Raw genomic sequence first — 24,346 nt, forward strand, 5'->3', positions numbered from 1 at the left:
GGTGACACACCATGGACATCCTTTAACTGGGTTTACCCTTCTTGGGATTTTTAGCAACAAGTGGCCCCCATGGATGATGAGACTGGGAAAGAGCTGGTCTTGGCTCTCTACGACTATCAGGAGAAGAGCCCTCGAGAGGTCACCATGAAGAAAGGGGATATCCTCACCTTACTCAACAGCACCAACAAGGCAAGGCGTCGGAAGGGGTTGTATGTCTCTGTCAGCACCACCAGTTTTGCTCGGTGGGGTGTCTGTGGGTCGTTGTGTCTGCAGTGAAGCTGGGTTAGAATTTGAGGAGAGACCAGAGTTGCCCAGTCTCCCCCTTGATACGGGTCCATCTCGTGGAAGATCAAGAGGGTAATCCGTCCATCTTCCCAGATACCTGGAAGCAGTGAGCTGGCTCACACTCTTCGAGGTAGCTTCTTTTCCTGATTATACACCTCTGGGTGAAATTCCTTCTCTTCAGACCAAAGTTTGTTTTTCTGGAACTTGTAGCTGTTGGTTCTTAACCTGGACCGTGTGACTAGAGCAGATAGTTGACAACAGCTGCGACGTCACCCCTAGGCTCTCGAAATTACATGCCTCCCAGGTCAACAGCTTCCTTCCTTGACATATGCTGGTTTGACAGTGACTTTGAAGTGAGGCGCATGGTACCCCACGCGTCCGATAAATCACAAAAGATACTAGTTGAGGCTGGAGAAATGTTCACAGCCATCGTTAAAGACCCTTATTCTTACACCCCCAGTTTACCCTAATCATGAGCATTTGCGAAAACCTGTGATTTGTATTTTCTGTTGACTCTCAGCCGTCTTCCGGTCTCATTCTGGTTACTCAACAGCATTGTCCTGTGGAACTTTCTGTGATGGTGGACATTTTCTGTGTGCTGGCTCTGCGGTAGCTCTTACCGCAGTGATGATTAAGTGATTAAGCAGGGAAATGTGACTGGTTATAACTGAGTTTTTAAACTTAATTTGACCTAACTTATTCAAATTTATGCAGCCACATGTGGCTAGTCACACTATTAGTGAAGTTGTGGAGTGTGACGAAGAGAGGGCTGCTCTCATGTTGGGTGTCGTTGCGGCCTTCTCGTGCCGCTCTCCACGCTTGGCAGGGGACAGTCCTTGAGCAAAGTGACTTTGACACTGTCACGGGTCCTTGGTGTGTGTGTGCATGTGTGTGTGTGCACAGGCCTCCTGCTCTCCCCCTTCCTGGGGAATTGGTGCTTTCAGTTGTCCGCGTGTCTCCTTAGGACTGGTGGAAGGTGGAAGTGAACGACCGGCAGGGCTTCGTGCCAGCCGCGTACGTGAAGAAGCTGGACCCCGCCCAGTCGGCCTCCCGCGAGAATCTCCTGGAGGAACAGGGCAGCATCGCCGTGCGGCAGGAGCAGATTGACCACCAGTAAGGGCCATTCTGGCGACCACAAGGGTCCAGGTGTCCCTCGGGGCTTACTTTCCATCCCATATAGGCCACGGTTGAGGCAGTATCCCAAGGCTTCGGAGCAACTGTTCCTGTGCCCATGTGCACTCAGGACACCCTCTTCCCACTTTGCGCAAGTCCCTTTTAACCCCTTTGGACCTAAAACCCTTGACTGTTACCTTTATTTTCCTTATTTTGTTTCTTCCCCTAAAGTGAGTTTCTCTTCCTCAACAGCATTTTCTAAACATCACCCTCTGAACCTTTGTCCTTCAGTTGGGGAGATGCTCTGGAGTTGATAGAGGTCCCACACGCCTACAGCTCTGCCCCTTTTATTTATTTATTTTTTATTTATTTATTTATTTTTTTTTTTAAGATTTTATTTATTCATTTGAGACACAGAGAGAGAGCATGAGCAGGGAGAGAGGCAGAGGCAGAGGCAGAGGGAGAAGCAGGCTCCTCGCTGAGCCAGGAGCCCGATGCGGGGCTCGATCCCAGGACCCTGGGATCATGACCTGAGCTGAAGGCAGACGCTTAACCATCTGAGCCACCCAGGCGCCCCTACAGCTCTGCCCCTTTTAAAAGGCTATTTGGAGAGTGGTTCTCTCCTGCTTTCTGCTCTGAGACAGAGGTGGTTTTTCATGAAATGGCTCTGTTTTCTGTCCTCTACCTAAGCTCCCATATCGACCTGTGTCCCTCCTGTAGGGTGTCTTGCTCTGCTAATGAGCTCAAAAGTTTTGGACACTTGAAAGATATCCAGAAGATATGTTCTCACTAGACTTTATTATAATAGAACTTTTGTGACTCTGAGATCCTTGAAAAGATCAGGTATTTGTCCACATCCAGACCTTTTCCGTTCCTGCTGAGACAGGAGAGTGGTTTGGACCAGGGTCGTAACTGTGGGAGCAAAGCCACCGGCCTGAGATGTGACTGGTGGAGCATATTCGCTCTCAGGCCGGTCCCTATCTCGGGGCAGCCCTTCCCTCGCCTCGCCTTGCTCTGTGCAGTTCCCCGTGTTGCCAGTACAAGGAAAATTGTCAACCTTAAACGTGGCAGACTGTTCATGAAAAGGAAGGCAAACTAACCCCCCTAATTTACTTTCCCGGCTATTTCTTTACGGATTTCCTTCGTGGCCTGGCCTGCTTCCGAGAGCTTTTGAATGGCTCCTCAGGTGCCCCCACTTGAAGCATCCAGCCTCCTGGCGCCCGTCGGAGCTGCCGCTCTCCTTTCCTGTGGATTAATCCCGCTAATCTGTGCGTGCTTTTGCTGTGCCCCCCCGTGCAGGACGCGCGTAACTAAGGAGGCCGGCAGTGTGTCTCTGCGTATGAAACAGGTGGAGGAACTGTGAGTAGGCGGGCGGCCTTGCCGAGCGCCCGTGTCCGTTCTCCCTCTGCCGCTTCTCTGCAAGGCACTTGTTCATCCAGAAAGACGAGGTGGGGGGGACTGTGCCGCCATGCGGCAGCTTCACCAGGGAAGAGGTTTCGGTGGCACCGTGTCAGTCGGCCGCTTATCTCCTGGGTTGCTTCTGTGTGCAACTGTGTGTTCAGAGTGTTGTTGGTCCCCCCTCTGTTGGCTTTGGTGGTGGGCCAGCCACTCTCGGCAGCGAACCTGAAGGCGGGGTACGTAGTGTTCCTCAGTAGGAAGGAAACGAAATTCCTCCCTTTAAAGTGCTTTGAGTCTTGGTACCTCGTTGCTTTTTTTATCTCACTCTGAGAAGCTTAGATTTGATGGTGATGGTGGATTTTTTTTAGTCTTTAACTTAGTTTTATTAAGTTTGTCATGTTCACATCTCCAAAGATAGTATAAGTAGTTCAGTCTTTTGTATTTTAGCTCGTAAGAGCATGAATATTCTTTGAATCTTCTTAAAAAATCTTCCAACTACTGAAGTGGTGCATGTATTCTGTATTCGACCTGATTTTCCTTCTGAAGTTGCTAAAACTTTCTGAGAAGTCAATGTATCACTCCCCTACCCTTCAGAGAGGCTAACGCCCTGGACAAGGCTGTTGTAAGATGGGTATGCCTTCCCCCACCACCTGGGGCAGTCAGGGAGTTACGAGAGTGGAGCAGGACCTCTGTCTGCATTGTGCTCAGCGCGCTCATCTCGTCTCAGCTGTGCTCGCATGAACCCCGTGTTCCTGTGCTAGACGCTTGGTTCCAGTCATTTGTGGTTGTGATGTTCTAAGTGCAAAATGGGCCCGGGGATGAGTGTGCCCGGCTGTCCGAGCCACCCAGTGGCGAACAGCAAGTGTGTACTTATCCCCGAGGCCATAGAGCGGGCCCGTAGGAGCTTCATCTTCATCTGTGTTCTGACACCTTGTCACCTGGGCACCATCATGACACACTCATGTCTTGGACCCACATCTCAGAGACACCGGTGGTTTGCCCTTAGGTTAGCTTCTGTAGGAAGCTAAATGCCTGCCCGTCCCCTCTTGTCACCCTCTTCAATTACCTCAGGTATCACTCTTTGCTGGAGCTGGGCGAGAAGCGCAAGGGCATGTTGGAGAAGAGCTGTAAGCGGTTCATGTTGTTCCGTGAGGCGAACGAGCTGCAGCAGTGGATCAACGAGAAGGAGGCGGCCCTGACCAGCGAGGAGGTGGGCGCCGACCTGGAGCAGGTCGAGGTGCTGCAGAAGAAGTTCGATGACTTCCAGAAGGTATGAGAGGTCTTGCGTCTGAGCTGAAAAGTGGCTCAAAGACTTGGATCTCTGGACTCGTGACTGTAGTTTACTAGAACAAACACGGTACAGATTGTGTTTCACCCACTGAGGAGCCATTTCTCAATGGTGTGAATTGGAACTTTTTTTTTTTTTTTTTACTAGTTTAGCTTCAAGGAAATACAGGCAATTTTCTTGTTTTAAGAACTTTTTTATTTTTTAAGATTTTATTTATTTATTTGAGAGAGACAGAAAGCAGGAGAGGGAGGAGGGTCAGAGGGAGAAGCAGACTCCTTGCCGAGCAGGGAGCCCGATGTGGGACTCGATCCCGGGACTCCAGGACCATGACCTGAGCCGAAGGCAGTCGCTTAACCAACTGAGCCACCCAGGCGCCCCAAGAACTTTTTTTTTTTTTTTAAAGATTTTATTTATTTGACAGAGAGAGACACAGTGAGGGAGGGAACATAAGCAGGGGGAGTGGGAGAGGGAGATCCCAGGACCCTGGGATCATGACCTGAGCCGAAGGCAGACGCTTAATGACTGAGCCACCCAGGTGCCCTTTGTTTTAAGAACTTTCTAACTTAAAATACAAAAATGTGTTAAAGTATTTTTTTTAATTGGGGTAAAATTGACATAATACACAGTTAAGCGTTTTAATGCGTGCGGTTCAGAAGCATTGAGCACAGCCCGGCACCGCACCACTGACCTCTCTGGTTCCCGAAACATTTCCCACGTCACAAGGAAGCTGCACACCCACTAGAGTATCCTCCCCTGGGACCCCCGGCCCTTGGCAGCACTCAGTCAGCTTTTTGTCCCCAGATTGACATATTCTGGACATTTCTTACAAATGGAATCCTGTATTATGTGACTTTTTACCACTGACTGCTTTCACGGAGCATAATGTTTTTCCCGGTTCATTCTTGTCCTCGTGGGTTTCGGGACTCCACAACTTGTTATGGCCGAATAGAATTCCATTGCGTGCATAAACCACATCTTGTTTTTTTAAGATTTTATTTATTTGACAAAGACACAGCGAGAGCAGGAACACAAGCAGGGGGAGTGGGAGAGGGAGAAGCAGGCTCCCCGATGAGCAAGGAGCCTGGATGCGGGGCTCAATCCCAGGACCCTGAGATCATGACCTGAGCCGAAGGCAGACGCCTAATGACTGAGCCACCCAGGCGCCCCAAACCACATCTTGTTTATCGTTTCCACTTTAAGAGTTTTATAACCAGTTAATGTGGGTGAGGGGCTATTTTCCCACAGGGGCTGGCATTAGAATTTCAGCACATTTTGAAAACACATTTCTCCAAAGATGAAAGCAAATTTCCATCCCGACAGAATAATGGTTTATGAACCACGGTTAGTTAAGTGAATTTGAGACAGACTATTGTCAGACAGTGCCTGTCATCTCCTTGCTTCCTTGATAGCCACGGTCAGGATGTCCTGATGGAGGTGACTGCCATGGAATAGAAAAACTAGTTCATAGGATGCCTAGTGAACAGAAATGAATAGGTTCAAACCATCGTTTGTGAACCTCTTTTGCCTGCCTCCTCCTCCAATTTACTCTCAGAGTCTTAGTTATTATGGCTTTTGCTTTAAAGGATCTGAAGGCCAATGAGTCACGGCTGAAGGACATCAACAAGGTGGCTGAAGACCTGGAGTCTGAAGGTCTGATGGCCGACGAGGTGCAGGCCGTACAGCAGCAGGCAAGTATCTGGGGCTTGGCTGAGGCCGTGTGACCGGCAGGAAGCAACCGGGCTCCTTCCTGTGTCCTTCTGAGCCCAACACGGTGTCCCGAGCGCAGGGGGGGGGCCAGGGTGTGGTCAGGTGCTCTCCGTCACCATTTCATTTACCTCCTGTCTTCTCCACGTGCCCATTTCATACTGTGGAAGTTGTTTACTGTTTACATGGTCCTTGATTAGTAGTTAAACGCACCCATTTCTTAAATAAGTAAAAGGTTTTACATATAAACACTGGGTCTGTTAGACTTTTAAGAAGTTCTTCCGGCCAATTCGTCTCTTGTAATTTTGTCTCCGTGTCCGGGTTTGACAGTAACGAGTGTCCCAGAGAGCTGTGTGTTTGCTCTAATAATGAAACTCGTTTCCCTCTCTCCTTGTAGGAGGTGTATGGCATGATGCCCAAGGTGAGTCTGTGAGGAGGAGTAGGTTGTGGGAAGAATATAAAGTCATGAGCCTCGTAAGGATTTCTGTCCCCAAACCTCAGAGATGCCCTTTGTTGGCAAAAATCTGTGGAAAAGAAATAATAGCAGAAATAGGTTTGGATTTGCCATTATCCAGAAGACCAAAAAAAAAAAAAAAATGTTCTCTCTTCAGTTTTCTAAAACTTTTTCCACAGCAATTGTTTACGTTTGTTATCCTTCTTCCAAGAATCCGATGAGTAGGACAGAGACACAAGTTGGTGGTTTTCTTACTAAATTTCCCAATTCTTTTCATTTTGGTCCACTCCATAAAAACTAGAATTTTCCTCTCCTGTTTGTTGGCTTCACTTCCCTCAAGCAGCCTTGTGTGCTCTGAGCCAGCAATCAGTTGTAGATCTCAGGGAAACGCCAGTCTGGCTGATGGCTCTGGGGACCCCCTACCATGGACGGGAGAGGGTGGGGGCTGCGTTGTTTTGCACCGCATGGCTGCGTAAACTCTGCCTCCTCCTCTGAACAGGATGAAACTGATTCCAAGACTGCGTCCCCGTGGAAGGTAGGAATTCCTTTGCCAATTATTATTTCCAAAGGTTTTCAGGAATAGACATATTTTATGTGTTTTTCTGGTGTTTCTGAGGATTCGGGCTTGTTTGGAGTCTGGTCATTTCTGGAGTTGTTTGGGCTGGTTTCTTTTTGACCCTGGCATTCTATCCTTTGACTCTGTCATATCTTAAAATGCAATCCTTAACATAGAGAAGCAAGGTGTTTCCCTGCAAGTGCTCAGAACGAGTTGGGTTAGATGGCATTTAATACCCACGGCGCTTCCAGAATAAAGCTTGCACAGGTGGCCTGCATTGTTAGGTGTGGTCGCACCCATGGGATTGCAGTCCCGAAGGACAGGACAGGGAGAAGAAAATGACCTCTGCCTAGCCACTTTCCCCGGTGGCCTAAGAAATGCTTCTTCAGAGACACCAGATCCTGCAGAGAGATGGCAGGAGGAGGAACAAAAAGAGATGTACCTACTACAACAGACGCTCTCCCAAACAGACACAGGGAGGGTGCTTGGCTAGGGTCCGTTGCTTCTGGCCTCCTCACCCCTCCTGGCCCGGATGATTCTCCTCATTAAAGAGACTTCACACTGGGGGGAGTATGCCTTTTCCCTTTGATTCAGCTTTCTCCCTTGTTCTCAATCTGAATTGTTCTTACAAGCGATATATGATCATTGGTGGTGTGAGTGGGCAACATCCTTACCTGTCTAACCTCCTGGCAGGATTTTTCTGGTAACAAGTATGTTTTCAGAAGCATATTTCAGGTAGCTTTATAAATACCAGTACCACTAAATAAATAAATAAATACAGGGTTTTGTTTTTTTGTTTTTTCATTTCTGAAACGGGTTGAAGACAAAGGTGTCTACTTTTTGAGCCCTGTACACACCTACATTGGTTGAAAGTGTCACCTGGGCGTGTCACAGGAGCACCGATGAGCCCGACTTCCCCGCATCCCAGCTTGGCCCGATTTTCTTAACATATTTGAAGATTATGGGCATTGTAATGTGGGGTTTCTTTCACGTAAAACTGGGTGGGCTCTGCGATCCCAAGGAACGTCTGATTTGTACCTTGATGAGAAGAAAGCTAATTCACTGGTCTTTGTGTTGGTTTTTTTTCCCCCCCCAATCTGGTAAGGCTGTTGCCCTTAGTTCAGAGGGGACACTGTTAAAAAGAAGAGCAGCCCGGGAGCCAAGGAGAGATACGAAGTTCTTGGTATATTTATTCAAACAGTCTCAGTTGCCAGCATTTGTTAAATTGGGTGTTTTCTGGACTGTTCTGTAGTATGAACAAGAAGACACTGAAGTTTTTGAGCTCTGTTTTCTGTCAGCCAGCTGGGGGGTTTTGTGTGTGTGTTTAAGATTTTATTTTTAAGCAATCACTACACTCAATGTGGGGCTCGAACTCACGACCCCGAAATCAAGAGTCACATGCTCTACCGATGGAGCCAGCTGGGCGCCCCGCCACAGCCCGCTGTTTTAATTGTGGTTGTCACCACTCCCTTGACTCTTCATCCAGTGAACTTAATTAAATTGTGCACTTGGGTGCTTTGTGCCCTTCCACTGTTAATCCTTTATTTGTGGCTCTGCTCAAAATTTTGACCGTGTCCCCTTAAGATAATTCTGGTTGATAATTGGGACCTAATGAACGGCACTTGCTGCTCGGAATTGTCTCTTAATTGGCAGACACTTGATTAGTGTTGCTCTTCTGCTTTCCTCCCCTACATAGTCTGCTCGTCTGATGGTTCACACCGTGGCCACCTTTAATTCTATCAAGGTAAGAAACTGTGGCCAGCCCCCTCGTCTCCCGGTCTCCCTCACTGTTTTCCTTCTCCTGACTGTAGCCGAGCCCTCGTGCTAAGTAGTCACGCGAGCTGTTGCACTTGTCACTGTCCTGGGCCCGAGGGTTTCCGAGGAAAGTGTCCGCTCTTCTCCCGTGGCAGGGTGGCGAGCTTGCCTTCCCTGGTCAAGGACTCACAGGTCTTAGCGGTAAAGTTAGCCTTCCCTTCACTTCTAGTAGGGCCAGGAGCTGCAAGAAGTGTAGGGCCCAGAAGGCGGGGAATGCCTCTCTTGCCTCCTTGCAGGAGAGGTTTGGCCTCTTTCTGGCCCCCACAGTGTTTTGTCTCCTCAAGCACAAGGCCCTGCTTGGCCTTCCGTGGCCTGGGATGCAGCTGGGCTCAGGGCAGTAGGCTCTGGGATTTATCCACACGGTAGTTAGTTATTTCTTTATTTTAAGATTTTTATCCATTTAGGGCACCTGGGTGGCTCAGCTGGTTGGGCGACTGCCTTCGGCTCAGGTCACGATCCTGGAGTCCCGGGATCGAGTCCTGCATCAGGCTCCCTGCTCGGCGGGGAGTCTGCTTCTCCCTCTGATCCTCCTCCCTCTCGTGCTCTCTGTCTCTCATTCTCTCTCTCAAATAAATAAGTAAAATCTTTAAAAAAAAGATTTTTATCCATTTATTTGAGAAAGAGAGAGAGTGAGTAAGGGAGGGAGAGGGAGAAGCAGACTCGCCACTGAGCAGGCAGCCTGAGGCAGGCCAATCCCAGAACCCTGAGATCATGACCTGAGCCGAAGGCAGACGCCCCCCACACAGTAGTTATTTATGAAACAGTTGCTCCATGGGAGGCACCAGGCTAGGAGTTGAGAGTGAGGATAAGTCGGCTGCATGTCTCTGCAGCTTTCGGGGTGATTCCAGGTCCGATATTCATGGAGCGTTCACGCCGTCTGATGTGGTTAACTATGGCGAGGTCCTCACCTTCTGGACTTTTGCTGTCGTGTCTATACTAATTTATTCAGCTAGGAAGGCTGGAGACAGGAAATTGTGCTCCAGCCTTTCCTTGCAGGCTCAGTGCCAGCTTTGGTTCCTTGCCCCTTGCCCGGTCTGGCATGGGCGCAACAGAAGGGGGTGCGGCCGAGCTGACCACTGTCGTCCTGCAGGAGCTGAACGAGCGTTGGCGGTCCCTACAGCAGCTGGCCGAGGAGCGGAGCCAGCTCTTGGGCAGCGCCCACGAAGTGCAGAGGTTCCACAGGTGCGGGGCAGCTCGGGGCTGGGGGGGGATTGACCTTGGCGGCCCCTAAACGTGCTGACTCGGATCTGGTTGATACTTGTGCGCCCGCATCTGGGACCATATGTGTAATGGGGTAGATTGCTCCGTAGAGTGAGTGAGTGAGTGTTCTTCTGCTTCTTGGAGCTTTTGGTGCTCGCCGCTGACAGACGTACAGTGCCCACTAGACACGTTTGCCGTGCTTGTCCTGGACTCAGGGCAGCTGTGCCCAGCCGTCCTTAACCGCCTGTGTGTCTCTCCGTAGAGATGCTGATGAAACCAAAGAGTGGATTGAAGAGAAGAATCAGGCTCTCAACACAGACAATTACGGCCACGATCTGGCCAGTGTCCAAGCCCTGCAGCGCAAGCACGAGGGCTTTGAGAGGGATCTCGCAGCTCTTGGCGACAAGGTGAGAGGTGGCAATGCCGTGGACATTTTGGCCCCGGGCAGAGCGCAACCCGCTTAACTTGCTGTCTCGCCACCTTGCTCCCGTAGGTCAACTCTCTGGGGGAGACAGCCGAGCGCCTGATCCAGTCCCACCCCGAGTCGGCCGAGGACCTGCAGGAAAAGTGCACGGAGTTGGACCAGGCGTGGAGCAGCCTGGGGAAGCGCGCAGACCAGCGCAAGGCCAAACTGGGCGACTCCCACGACCTGCAGCGCTTCCTCAGTGATTTCCGGTACGAAGCCCAGAAGCCATCGTGGGGTCATTCTCGTTGGGAAAGTCACCTCTGGTCGATGTAAAATCCTCCGGCTACCTAATGCCAGCAAGTCAAGAATAAGTCTCTGCTTCCCTGTCCACGTGCACGCCATCTCCCCCACTTCCCGCCAGATGGCATTCGGTTTCTTCCTTAGACGTATCTCTCACTTGCCAGAGATGTACTTTAGTCTCTTCCACAAACCTGTTTTAGTTAGAATTTCACAGCTATAGAAGACTAGAAAGGACGAAACAGTGAACCCACATGACACCCCTCGCCGGTAGCCACCAGTTGGCTTTACCTCTAAGCACGCATTTCCATGTTGCCGACCCACCTGTCTGTCCTTGGCAGACACGTGGCCCTTCACCTCCAAGTACTTGGGCCTGTGCCTCCCGTGTGCCCTGTATTTCCGCTCTCCACGCCCACGTCTGAGGCCAGCACAGCAGTATTGTACCTAGTCCCGGTTCCATTTCTCCCAGTTGTCTCCAGTGTGTCTTCACTAGTCCGGGTTTGTTTTTTGGTCCAGGATCCAGTTGAGAATTCCCGTTGCGTGGTAGCCTTGTCTCCTTACCCCTCCGCCCTCTGTGTCTCGTCTTTCACAACACTGACAGTTTTGAAGAGTCCAGGCCAGTTGTCGCCCTGAATGTCCCATGACCTGGGACCTCAGTCTTTTTTGAGGCTACGTAGCACACCACCGGCGGATGATTTGGCACTTGGTCCCTGGCATGCATTCAGGACAGGGGTTTCTTTGTGGCACACCTTTGTGCTGTCGAACGAGGGTTTCACACGTGTGTGCACACATGGGTACGCACGTACGTGTGTGTGTGATGCAGGCATTTCCTCTTCGGGGATGGGACTAGGCAGGTGATGCTCTCCCCCTTCCCAGGCCTCTAGTAGGAGGCCCCAGGTAGGGTTTTTGGTTTTTTGGTTTTCCTTTTTTTTTTTTAAAGTAAAGATCAAGTAACGTAACAGTTACAGATCTTTAAGTGTGCAGTTCGTTGGGAATTAGAGTACTTGCTTGCAGTGTCCTACGGCCAGCGGCTCTCTGCAGTTTTGAAACTTTTCATGCCCCGAGCCCCATGAGGAGTCGCTCCCCCTCCCCTCTCCTCATCGAGTCTGCATTCCATCTCTGTGGATTTGCCTATTCCGGGTGTATTTTATCAAAGGAAGCGTGGCACCTGTGACTTGACATGGTGATTTTTGTGCCCTTACATGCAGACCTCAGTAAGAAGCAAGGTTCAGCGCACGCATAGGCCTAGGACTGCTGTGAGTTCAAAGAAAAGTGGTTTCCTCCGAAGCTAGCAAAACTGTGCAGAACCTAAACACAGTTATTGTTTGTGTTAAAACCTGCTATTCTTTTTTTTTTTTTTTCTAAGATTTTATTTATTTGACAGAGACAGTGAGAGAGGGAACACAAGCAGGGGGAGTGGGAGAGGGAGAAGCAGGCTTCCTGCCGAGCAGGGAGCCCAATGTGGGACTCGATCCCAGTACCCTGGGATCATGACCTGAGCCGAAGGCAGATGCTCAACAACTGAGCCACCCAGTCATCTACTGTTCTTTAGGGTCAGAAGATCTTAGTATCAAACTTAGTTCGTTGTCTTCTGAGGAATGCTTGGTTTTTTGTTGTCGTTTTTAATTTTTTTAACATCTCAATAGGATGAACAAGGGGCTTTGAAATATTTTGCCCAGAGATGTAGATTATAACTAGTTAACCATTCAGTAGATTAACTAGTTAGTAGAGTAACTAGTTGACCCCAAATAATCTTCTGAGACAAGAATTGTGCAGTTCTCTTTTCCTGGGCAGAAAGCCTACTTGCCAGGTCATGTAATAGCTGTTGCTCTGTGTCTGGTTGCCAGGGACCTCATGTCTTGGATCAATGGGATACGAGGGTTGGTCTCCTCAGACGAGCTAGCCAAGGATGTCACCGGAGCTGAAGCTTTGCTGGAACGGCACCAGGTAGGTAGATCCGTCTGCTGAGCAGCAGAAGGGGGGTTGCGCTGCTGGGCTGGGAGGACCTTGGCTCCCCCCGCACCAGCACCAGCATCACCAGCAGCACCCTCGCCACGAGTCGGTGGTTGACACAGCAGTGGGCATCTAGTGCCAGTTAACCTAACCCCGTCCCTCCTCTTGGCAGGAGCACCGGACAGAAATCGATGCCAGGGCTGGCACTTTCCAGGCCTTTGAGCAGTTTGGGCAGCAGCTGCTGGCTCATGGGCACTACGCCAGCCCAGAGGTCAAGGAGAAACTAGATATTTTGGATCGGGAGCGCGCGGGTCTGGAGAAGGCCTGGGCTCAGCGCAGGATGATGTTGGATCAGTGCCTCGAACTGCAGGTGCGTGTGCGGGACATCGCTGCCCATTTGCCACAGGCTTTCTGACCGGCAGTTTCGTGGCCAGCGTCCCCATCTTCTCACCTGCCTCCCTTTCTTTAGCTGTTTCATCGGGACTGTGAGCAAGCTGAAAACTGGATGGCTGCCCGGGAGGCCTTCTTGAATACTGAGGACAAAGGAGACTCACTGGACAGCGTGGAGGCTTTGATCAAAAAACACGAGGACTTCGACAAAGCCATCAACGTCCAGGTGAGGCCGTTTTACCTTCAGGTCTCCATGTAAATTTGTCCAGATGGATGGCTCTATTTGTGGGCTGCTTCTCCTTTCTGTCTCAACAATGAGAATAAAAACTCGTCCCTAACATGCTTAACCAAGCTTTGGCCGCTCCCTGAAATGAATAGACTTGCTGTTGACCACACGAAGGAAGAACGGTCCCCTTCACACCCGCATCAAGTACCTGTGTGGATTGGGAAAAATGATACGGACATGAATGCTTTTTAAAACTTCTAAATTCTGCTAATTCTGAGGTTTTAGTAACGAAGATGCCTCACAGAAAAAATGTATTGTCAAAGCAGAAACATAAACGTGTTGGTAAGGAAAGAGTTGTGTGAACACGAACAACTCGGGAAGATGGGCACACCTCTTTGATTTATAACCCGTTTTGTTGAAAATCTGACACTCTTTTCACAATCAGCTTGATTTTGTGTGTGACAACTCCTAGTGTCATAACCCCTGTCCCCAGTGTGACCTGGAGTCTTCTTGAGTTAAACTCTACCCTCCTAATGGTCGAAATCAAGCTTTCTTCTGGCCTTCTGCTCTCCCGCTTCTAAAGTGTCAGTGTATTCTGATCCCGCCACCGGCTAGTCCCCAGCCACCCAGAATAACCACTCTCTTCTCAAGACCTGCTGTCCGGGCAGGGCTGGACCCTCCCGCCCACCTCGGCCTCACGCCTTTGTTTGCCGGCAGGAGGAGAAGATTGCGGCCCTGCAGTCCTTTGCTGACCAGCTCGTCGCCGCCGGCCACTATGCTAAGGGCGACATCTGCAGCCGGCGCAACGAGGTTCTGGACAGGTGGGTGCCGGGTGGTGCTGAGCGCGCTCACGGCCCTGTGCGGGAGCCCTGGCTAGTCTTGTTCTCAGGGAGGTTCTCGCTCAGGCTCCATTTCACTTTCTCAGGTGGCGACGCCTGAAAGCCCAGATGATTGAGAAGAGGTCGAAGCTGGGAGAATCACAGACCCTCCAGCAGTTCAGCCGGGACGTGGATGAAATCGAGGCCTGGATCAGTGAGAAATTACAGACTGCGAGCGATGAGTCGTACAAGGACCCCACCAACATCCAGGTGAGCTGAGCCTAGGGGCTGCTCGTCTCCGAGGCGACCTCGGTTACGGGGTAGGTTTTGGGAAAGAAGGCATCTTTAAGGGGGGTGGGGGCTTTACCTAGAGAACCACTTCCTTGTGTCCATGCTGAATCCAGCGAAAATTACTCTAAGAAGCTGAACCTGTGGAAAAATGTCACTAAATGATCCGACGTGAGAAAGTGCTTTCCTCACTTGTCTCCGTGGAAGCCGTGTTTGCTAGAAAAGTCTGTAGAGTCCCCTTTAGCGGCTCTACCCCCATGCTGAGCTTCCCAGGGGAAGTATGACAGCAGAATGAGCTGCTGTTTAGGAGCTGATATGTGCATTCACCTCAGTATACTGAACTCTTGTTATTTTAATCTATTTTTGTAGCTTTCCAAGCTGCTGGTAAGTTTCTAATTTTCTTAAAGAGTTTTAGTTAAACGCCCTCCGGTGTTTGTGTTTCCTCTGCATAGATCCTTGTTGTGGCCTCATGCGGTCAGCTGGTGTCTCCTCACCCGTGTTTCTCATTTCTAATGACCCATCACACACCATTCAAGTGTCCCTGTGGGATGTGGCTTTCTCTGTCGTAATTAGCCTGCGGCCCTGCGCCCCCTCCCTTCTCCTTATGTGTCACTCAGGCAAGCTCTGGATGATGTTTGATTTGGGGGCAGTAGTTAGCTGCTGTCTTTTCAGAGGCACTTCTTTTAAAAAATGAAATAATCAGCTTTTTCTGGAGTGTGGATTTGTGCTCACAGTTCTCAGTGGCCGAGGACAAGGAGTCTGGCGTGGCATGAGAGTCTGATGATGCACCCAGGCTGCCATCCAGAGGTGCTGGTCCCTGGAGAGGGACAGTTAAGTTGCTCCAGAGAAGCAGATGGTCTGTTTCCAAATCTGACAGGAACGAGGGGTGAGAGGTTAAGGAAAAAAGGGGACGTTATTACTCAAGGGGTAGCGAAGGGGACTCTCCAGTGGAAATGTAGCTTAGGTGGTGCTTTAAATGGATGGAAGAGATGAAGAAACAAAATAGGTGGGGCTGAACCAAAGAGTGATCAGAGCAAGAAACAGGAGCGGGGGACTGGACTTAGGTCAGGATATGTGGGTATTTGAGACCCTGCTCAGACTTGGGCAGTGGAACACGGAGTGGGGGATGCCCGATGGGAGCGCCGCGCTCCACCAGCTGGGTGGCTCCGTCCTCTGACAGTTGCTGCCCCTGAAATGAAACATTTGATGCAGAATCCTTCCCCAGCCGAACTGTTTTGCTTTTTTTCCCTTTTAGTTCTTTTTCGCCCAAATACTGTCCTGCGAGACCCTGCCTTTCTCACCCAGAATTGTGCCACAGCTGTGTCCTTGCACTGTCTCTCCCGGTGTTTCCCGTACCTAACTCTGTTTCTTTGTGGATTCTTAAAATCCCCTTGCGCCCTAGTGTCAGGAGCCTGGCACTCTCCCAGCCCTCTCTTTCCCTAGCAAAAATCATTTCCTACCTGTAGTCAAGCTTGGATTTTGACAGCATCTGTGAGTTTTGGTTAATGACAGCTACCAAATGAGAAGGCAGCCAAGTCAAGGTCTGAGGAAGCCGTAGATGCGCCTCCATCGGCGGAGGGTCTGCCTGCCGGCTGCCACGATCACGGCCTTGTGTGTATGACAAGCGAGCCAGGTGTGTGTTACCTGTTAGATCTTCTGTCCATGGAGGAGAAGATCACGGATGGGAATTGATGTCCAAGTAGGTTGAACACAGCCCTTGGCGGCTGGCATTTTCTGCAGAATGGTAGAAAGTACGCAATTCTTGGACATGGCTCACAGCTAATTGAAGAATTGACTCCATTCCCCTGCTTCTGAGCTGGTCCATCTCCTTTCTCCCGGCCCGGTCCTTCCGCCCAACTCCCAACAGCCTGAACCCTAAACGATTTCACAGATCCCGTGACTGCCTTCTCTAAGAAATGTTGACACTTGCCCCCAGTTCTTTAAGTTTCCTACCACTCACCTATCCTGAGAATCCCTCATCCCTACAAAGAGGGAACCCACAGGACCTGGTTTTGAAAGGTCATCTTTCTGGAATTTTAGAGCAAGCACCAGAAGCACCAGGCCTTTGAAGCGGAACTGCACGCCAACGCCGACCGGATCCGCGGGGTCATCGACACGGGCAACTCCCTCATCGAGCGCGGGGCCTGTGCTGGCAGCGAGGACGCTGTCAAGGTAGGGTCCTTGTGGTGACGACTTGGAAATACAGCTTTAAGGACGTAAGCCTGGCTGGCTCAGTCACTGAAGCGTCCGCCCTCAGCTCAGGTCATGATCCCGGGGTCCTGGGATCGAGCCCTGCATCGGGCTCCCTGCTCTGCGGGAAGCCTGCTTCTCCCTCTCCCACTGCCCTTCCTCCCTGCTTGTGCGCTCGCTCTCTCTGTCAAGTAATTAAATGAGATCTTAAAAAAAAAAGATTAGAAGACTTTTGCCTACATGACAGATGGGAAATGTTGGTGAGAAGGGCTCCTGTGAGGCTTTCTATCTCTCCCCGTGAGTCACTTGGCTTTAGGAGAAAGGACTGTTCCTGGATTTCACCATCTCCGATGGCCCCCTTCTCTTCCCCAGGCCCGGCTGGCTGCCTTAGCTGACCAGTGGCAGTTCCTGGTGCAGAAGTCAGCCGAAAAGAGCCAGAAACTGAAAGAAGCCAACAAACAGCAGAACTTTAACACCGGCATCAAGGACTTTGACTTCTGGTTGTCTGAGGTAATGGCAGGTTTTCCTTCCCACCAGCGGAGGATTTCTGGTCAGTTGGGATAACAGGACAGTCAACAAGCCCTAAACCGTGAAAAAGTCAGGGCAGTCCTGATGCCCCTTTCTATAGAAGTCTTTTTTATCGCAGAGCCTTGTGCTGTAAGGGATCTATTAGCAGAGGGAATGAATGTTTCAAGAAGAGAGAGCATATAGATGGGAATTAGGCTGTGACCCACTCCTCTCCATAGAGAACACAAACAGGAAGTGATGATGTGGTCTGTGTGGCAGGCAGCTCTAACAAGTCTGTGCCCAGGTAGAAACCAAACTAGCAGTTAAGTCAGGAAGCCAGCGTTAGTAGAAAATTTAGGGGTACAGAAAGCAGAAAGAAACAAATTTTTAGAGAGCACTATTAGTATTTCTCTCCAGTCTACGCTTATTTCCATCAACAGTAGTGTAGCTCTATTTTTATACATAGTTCAGAATGTAATTTTTCATGAGTATGTATTGGGAGTGTTATCCTGAGTCATTAAGAATTCTTCCTAGGGGGGCGCCTGGGTGGCTCAGTTGGTTAAGCGACTGCCTTCGGCTCAGGTCATGATCCTGGAGTCCCTGGATCGAGTCCCGCATCGGGCTCCCTGCTCGGCAGGGAGCCTGCTTCTCCCTCTGACCCTCCCCCCTCTCATGTGCTCTCTCTCATTCTCTCTCTCTCAAATAAATAAATAAAATCTTTAAAAAAAAAAAAAAAAGAATTCTTCCTAGGGGCGCCTGGGTGGCTCAGTTGGTTAAGCGACTGCCTTCGGCTCAGGTCATGATCCTGGAGTCCCGGGATCGAGTCCCGCATCGGGCTCCCTGCTCGGCAGGGAGTGTGCTTCTCCCTCTGACCCTCCCCCCTCTCATGTGCTCTCTCTCATTCTCTCTCTCTCAAATAAATAAATAAAATCTTTAAAAAAAAAAAAAAAGAATTCTTCCTAAACGTTTGAAGAGCTGCATAAGTCCGTCCTAGTCATGCCATAATTTAACCATTCCTGTGTTGGACATTGAGGTGTTCCCAGCTTTCAGGTGGGACATCTACACTGAACATCTTCGTGTATTAATCTTTGCCCCTGTACCTCCATGAAGGCTCTGGGACCCTGCCTTGAGCTGTAGTATTTCAAGTCTGCATTTAATTGACAGGAAAGGAGAAGAACTCAGGCCACATGGGCTGACACAGGCTGGGTCACTGTAACAACATAACTTGTGATTGACAAGTTGGCAACTGGCCAAAGACCTGGCCAAACAACCGGGCATGCTGGATTTTCCAGAACACCTGCTATGCATCATACACACTGGCACCACACCATAACCTTTCCCCTTTTCTGCTTCACTGCCAGGTGGAGGCCCTTCTGGCATCTGAGGATTACGGCAAAGACCTGGCTTCTGTGAACAACTTGCTGAAGAAACATCAGCTGCTGGAAGCGGACATATCTGCCCATGAGGTGATCAGACGGGGGTGGGCAGGCCCCGGCGGGGACCCAGCTGTGCTTGACTCTTTAGGAGAACTGGCGCACGTGGGGGAGGAGCAGGGTGTTTGGCTGATAGACCCTCAAGCCACGTCCTCAAATATTGTGGCCTCGGGGCCATTTTATACCCTGCACTATTATCGAAGGCCCCTGAGGGAGTTTGCTTATGTGGGTTCTGTCTCCACCGTTATTAAAAAATGACATTTTAAAAGTTAAATTTTAAAAAGACAGCATCAAGGGCTTTTTGTCATTCTGAAAATGACAAAATTCTAGAGATGGAGGACAGAGCAGTAGTTGCCAGGAGTTAGACACAGGGATGGGGTGCAGTGAGGAAGGGACAGGTGAGTCCTTTGTGCTCACGGAACAATGTATCTTGGTTTGGGTTACGTGAAGCTACATGGAGGGGATAAATGTGCGGAATGACGTACACACACCCACGCAGACACGGATGGATGCACGTAAAGTTGGTGAAATCTGCGGTTTTGCACCAGTGGATTGCACCAGTGTCCGTGGCCTGGTCTTGCTGGTGTGCCGTGGAACCTGCTGCTCTGGGGGCGGAGCTGGAGAAAGGGCACACAGGAGCTGTGCTGTTTTTTGTTTCTGAAGCTGTGCTAGTTTTCCAACTTCTTGTGAGTCCATAATTATTTCAGAATGAAAAGGTAAGAGTAAATCTGAGAAACAAATTATTACTGAAAGTAATAATAAGCCCATCACAAGTTAACATGAGTAGCACTTCCTATGAACAAAAACTGTGTTTATCCACAACCAGAACATGGTAGAGTAAGAAGAGGGGCATTGGCTGTATTTTGCAAATCCCTTCAGTCCGGTTTAATAGAAAACAGCTGGATTCTCGTAGAAGCTTCTGAATTCAGTCTGTGTGAGTGTGTCAGATACGATGGAAACCCAGCCTCCCGCAGGGAGTTGGAAGAAGTGAGCAGTGGGTTCATTCAGATGATTGTGGATACTCTGACACCAGTCAGTACGTGCTAGTCGCTTAAAGGTGAGCTGCAAAGTGGACTCTGAAACCCTATCGGTCAGTTTTTCATACCATTTAATATTAAAATCCCCTGGTCCATCTCAGACACGGAATGTTTTTTTTTTTACTCGTGCATGATGTCACAAAATCATTTGGAAAACGTTGTTGAGTTAGGCAGAATCGCCTCTGGTTCCATGCGCTGACGTCACAGCCAGTCTCGAAAGGAAAATCTTCACAAATCGAGTGGCTCTCATGCTCATGGAGGTTGAACGCACTTCTTCCAGAATTCTCATTTTTGCCTGAAAGTTCAGATTTTATCAGTGGCAGCAAACTCTGCCTTCTTGAAAGTGACAGGTTGACCTCATTCATTCGGAGCAGGTGTCTGTCAGACACCGAAGTCTGCACGGCCGTAGTCTGTCTGGTCATTGTTCTCTCAGAAGGACAGCCCATGAACAAGGGGCTAGTTCGGCTCAGGACACCGGCTTCTCCTCAGGGCAGTCCTCGACCTGGAGGATGCCACAGAAGTGCTTGTGTGCGTTTCCCATTTTGTCATACAGAATATTGACGTTGACATGTATTCTAAGATGGAGATTTGATAAAATCAACAACAACTGCTTTTATAAGGATGTCCTTAAGTGAGAGCACGTTTTTACCGCAGCTCGGAGTCCTGCTGGCTCGGTGTGTCACTCTCTTGAGTGGAGACATCGGCTATCGTGCCATGTGCAAGAGTCCACACGGTGAAAAAGGCCGATGATGTCTTTGTGTCATCACGAAAATAATTCTGATCTCTTAGAACCCCAGGGATCCACATAGGACACCTTGAGAGAGCATCAGCATTCCACAAAGCCAGCCTGCTGGTGAAGAATTCCAGAGTTCTGATTTTCAAGCAGATACTCATGGGAAACCCAGGTTTCTCACCCCTCCCATTGTATCCCCTGCCCCAGGATCGCCTGAAGGACCTGAACAGCCAAGCAGACAGCCTGATGACCAGCAGTGCCTTCGACACCTCCCAAGTGAAGGATAAACGGGACACCATCAACAGTCGTTTCCAGAAGATCAAGAGCATGGCAGCCTCCCGGCGAGCCAAGCTGAATGAATCACATCGCCTACACCAGTTCTTCCGGGACATGGATGATGAGGAGTCCTGGATCAAGTACGTGTCCTCAGGGCTTCACAGTCTGGGTCCTCCAGGATGCCCATTGAGCAGGCACTGGGAGCCCCAGGCTGAGTGGGGGTCCGGAGCTCCGGGCCGCCTGGCCGTGAGGTTTGGCTCTCTCCCAGAGTGTGCCAGAACCTGGCCCATGGGACACCTTGGCTTCTTCTGATGCCCATGTGTGCAGTTGTAGGGCCATCGATGGTCTCCAGATGGTAGCAGTACGTGATGATTGAGCTAGACTTTGTGTAGACCCTGCCCTGGGATCCCCGGGGAGATTAGCAAATGCCCTTCTGGAAAAGACAGCCCGATATCCTGGGCAGGATCAGTCCTTGAAGGAAGGAGAATTGTTTGTTTTTAATTCCTCCCCCATTGCAGTCAAAGGTGATACAGCATTTTGTAAACACATTTTTAAATTTTTTTTTTTTTTTTAAGATTTTATTTATATGAGAGAGAGAGAGCATGAGAGGGAGGAGAGTCAGAGGGAGAAACAGACTCCCTGCTGAGCAGGGAGCCCGATGTGGGACTCGATCCCGGGACTCCAGGATCATGACCTGAGCCGAAGGCAGTCGCTCAACCAACTGAGCCCCCCAGGCGCCCTGTAAACACATTTTTAAAGGACAAAAATCCTGTCTTCTATTCCTCACTTCCTTTTTTTTTTTTTTTTTTTAAGATTTTATTATTTGACAGAGACAGAGAGGGAACACAAGCAGGGGGAGTGGGAGAGGGAGAAGCAGGCCTCCCGCAGAGCAGGGAGCCCAATGCGGGGCTCGATCGCAGGACCCTGGGACCATGACCTGAGCCGAAGGCAGACGCTTAACGACTGAGCCACCCAGGCGCCGCTATTCCTCACTTCCTTAAAAAATTCTGTGCATATCTTTATATATTTCTACGGGTGGTGTCTGCGCATTTGGTAAAGTAGGGTTGGTAGGAGGACACCCCTAGCACCTCCTTGTTCTCCGCACACCCTGAGCCTGGTAGGTGCTTCTAGATACCTACATCGATGCTCTTTGTTTCGGAAATAGAGGCTTTTTGTTTCCAGAAGGCTGGCAGGGATTTTCGTGGCGAGATTGGTAGGTGTAGGTGAAGGACATCATGGGGTCTGGAGACCTCACAGCTCCTGAGCAAACCTGTCTGGTTGGAAGCACGGGGGTGCAGAGTACCTACCTGTGTTGTCCAGGGAGAAGAAGCTGCTGGTGAGCTCTGAGGACTACGGCCGAGACTTAACAGGCGTTCAGAACCTGAGGAAGAAGCACAAGCGGCTGGAGGCGGAACTGGCTGCCCATGAGCCGGCGATTCAGGTGAGGGGGCCGCTTGCGGCCGAGGGGGCGGCGGGGACCGATGGGCTCATGTGACGTACAGAGAAGCCCTTTGCTCTTGTTCATCCCACTGAGGTCTGCAGTGTCTGTGACCCCTTGTTCCAAACCTGGAAGAAAGAGGTGCTGGCCTCGATGCCGACGCCTTTTTCGGGCCGCATCTGGGAGCAGGTGATAGCGGTTCTTCTAATCGTTCTTGCCTGGCAGGGGGTCCTAGACACTGGGAAGAAGCTGTCTGATGACAACACCATTGGCAAGGAGGAGATTCAGCAGCGTCTGGCCCAGTTCGTGGAGCACTGGAAGGAGCTGAAGCATCTGGCCGCGGCGCGGTGAGCGGTGGGGTCAGCGCGTGTGCTGGCAGGCCCCCGTGCCGCCTCCTGGGCCCTCGTCCGGGCCGAGCCCGGTCCACGGTCGGCTGTGCCGAGCCCGTCCGCTTACGGGGATCTGAACCCAGCACTTGGTTCCAGAATTTCACGAGTGAACAACACTGTGTCTGCTTCATGTTACACAGAGGGCTCCATGGAACCAGTCACGTCCCACGTTCGTCAGGAACATTTTTAAACATGGGTTCGCTGTCGGAATTGAAATCGGAAGACACTAATGGCTGGTGTTTTGTGTGTCCTGTAACTAGGGGTCAGCGGCTGGAGGAGTCCTTGGAGTATCAGCAGTTTGTAGCCAACGTGGAAGAGGAAGAAGCCTGGATCAACGAGAAGATGACCCTGGTAGCCAGTGAGGACTACGGAGACACGCTTGCTGCTATCCAGGTCCGAGAAGCTGGCTTTGGTCGCGCTGTTCGCGTTGTTCTCCCGGCCAGCAGCCTCGGTGTCCCTGGCTGGTCGCAGGCCTCCAGCCCGCACACCGGCGACGGCGGCCCCGGTACCACGGGTCCCTGAGGTCCGCGGGGGTCCAGGGGCTGCCGCCACGGCGCACCCTCAGCATTATTGTCCTGTCGTTCTGGAGGCCGGAGGTCTGAAGTCAAGGTGCAGACAGGGCCTCGCTCTCCGAAGCTTCTAGGGGAGGCTCCTGTCCTCCAGCTTCTTGCTGGTATTCCCAGGCTTGTGGCAGCATAACCCGCAGCCTCCGCTCTTCACGCCTCTTCCCTCCGCGTCCGGGTGCCTGCGGCTTTCCCTCCGAGCCGCCTGGGTCCCGAGTTCCCTCTCAGAAGGACACAGGCCTCCCGGAGTAGGTCCCACCCCAGTGACCTCCTCTGAGCGTCTTCACTTGATTATCTCTGCATCTCCCACGTTCGTAGGTGCCAGGGGTTAGGACGTCATTCTTTTTGGGGGACACACCTCAACCTCTGCCCTTAATACACTGTGTGACCGCCCGAGAGAGCCACGATCATGTCACTGGCGGCTGGCACAGCTCCGTCCATTCCCCCCCCGCCCCGCCTCCGTCCCTCAGTGGCCCTGCCCGTTTTCATAGGCAGCATTCAAAGTGGCAGAGGCAGAAGCTTCAAGGCCTAGCCTCAGATGTCACGTGACCTCGTCCGTGCTGTGTTCTGTCGGTCGGAGTGGTCACAAGCAGCCCAGAGCTACGAGCTAGTTGAACCGCCTCCCCTCTTGCTGGGAGGAGCCACACTTTATGGTCAGATGTTCCCAGATCTGGGCCACCGGCCGTGGAGGCAGAGTTTCCATTCCCCAGAGTCTGGGTAGTCCCTGCGCCACGTTCTCAGAGTGGGTGTCCTCTTCGGCTGGTCCGGTGCTTTAGGTGGATTAGACGGAGGGAGGGATTTCCCATCCTCTGCGCGGACCCGTTCCCGGGAAGGCCACCCAGAGCCATTGTCTCTGGTCCTTGAGGTATACTGGGGACAGGGACACTTGGAAGGTCCCTTAGGAGCGGGACTTGGGGAAACCCTCTGTTGGGCTCTGTCTTAAGCTTGCACGGGGTTTATCGTTTTCTGTGTGGTCCTCCAGAGGGGAAGAGGGACACTGTGCTGATTGATTAGCAAGAGCTTACCCCCTTCAGGAAAGGCCTACCCGGGCGTCCCTTCTCAAGCTCGGCATCTGCCAGTTACTCTTGCTGCATCTGGGTTTTACCAGGTTTATAATTACCTGTCGATGTTGGTCCCTGTGGCCTCAGCCCCCAACTAGACTGGGCCGCCTGTGAGGGCGGGCGCCTTACAGCTTCGGTTCCCTCCGACCCGAGACTGGGCCTGCCCCCCGGCGCATGCCAGGCTCTCAGCCGCTGGGCCTTCTGCTCCCGCTGCAGGGCTTACTGAAGAAACATGAAGCTTTTGAGACAGACTTCACGGTACACAAGGACCGGGTGAATGACGTCTGCAGCAATGGACAGGACCTCATCAAGAAGGTGAGCCTGGCCTGCTGGTGAGACGCTCACTTCCCACACCCGACGCCCCCATGCTCGGGCCGCCGTGGCCCCACAAAGCCCATCTGCCTGGAATATTCACCCACGAAAGCTTTGCATGGAGACCGGGAAGTGGAAGCAGACTTCCACTGCTGTGTTTCATAACAAGAGAAAGATTCTGTGATTGGTTGGACGTCTTCCCCCTTCCTGAAGCCA

At 51.1% G+C, this 24,346-nt stretch overlaps 1 protein-coding gene across 6 annotated transcripts in view; it reads left to right on the top strand.

Moving 5' to 3' along the window:
- SPTAN1 (spectrin alpha, non-erythrocytic 1) overlaps positions 1-24,346 on the top strand; it is a 62,798-nt gene that overhangs the window by 29,307 nt on the left and 9,145 nt on the right. For 3 of the 6 annotated variants that reach the window (XM_045883265.3, XM_054509444.2, XM_064579327.1), the window contains exons 21-45: positions 55-189; positions 1,250-1,398; positions 2,698-2,757; positions 3,868-4,066; positions 5,668-5,772; positions 6,186-6,209; positions 6,742-6,777; positions 8,495-8,542; positions 9,704-9,795; positions 10,076-10,220; positions 10,307-10,488; positions 12,364-12,463; positions 12,642-12,839; positions 12,939-13,085; positions 13,803-13,906; positions 14,011-14,173; positions 14,561-14,575; positions 16,232-16,363; positions 16,754-16,891; positions 18,250-18,354; positions 20,299-20,507; positions 21,688-21,808; positions 22,031-22,152; positions 22,455-22,587; positions 24,035-24,133. In XM_045883265.3, coding sequence (XP_045739221.1) covers positions 55-189; positions 1,250-1,398; positions 2,698-2,757; positions 3,868-4,066; positions 5,668-5,772; positions 6,186-6,209; positions 6,742-6,777; positions 8,495-8,542; positions 9,704-9,795; positions 10,076-10,220; positions 10,307-10,488; positions 12,364-12,463; positions 12,642-12,839; positions 12,939-13,085; positions 13,803-13,906; positions 14,011-14,173; positions 14,561-14,575; positions 16,232-16,363; positions 16,754-16,891; positions 18,250-18,354; positions 20,299-20,507; positions 21,688-21,808; positions 22,031-22,152; positions 22,455-22,587; positions 24,035-24,133 — 2,961 coding nt within the window. The remainder of the gene's footprint in view (positions 1-54; positions 190-1,249; positions 1,399-2,697; positions 2,758-3,867; positions 4,067-5,667; positions 5,773-6,185; positions 6,210-6,741; positions 6,778-8,494; positions 8,543-9,703; positions 9,796-10,075; positions 10,221-10,306; positions 10,489-12,363; positions 12,464-12,641; positions 12,840-12,938; positions 13,086-13,802; positions 13,907-14,010; positions 14,174-14,560; positions 14,576-16,231; positions 16,364-16,753; positions 16,892-18,249; positions 18,355-20,298; positions 20,508-21,687; positions 21,809-22,030; positions 22,153-22,454; positions 22,588-24,034; positions 24,134-24,346) is intronic. The other 3 variants (XM_054509445.2, XM_054509446.2, XM_054509447.2) reach the window with 3 other exon arrangements.

This window comes from Mirounga angustirostris, unplaced genomic scaffold (genome assembly GCF_029215605.1).
Source record: "Mirounga angustirostris isolate CCGP_5_RB_7025 unplaced genomic scaffold, mMirAng1.0.hap1 SCAF_15, whole genome shotgun sequence".
Lineage (NCBI taxonomy): Eukaryota > Metazoa > Chordata > Mammalia > Carnivora > Phocidae > Mirounga > Mirounga angustirostris.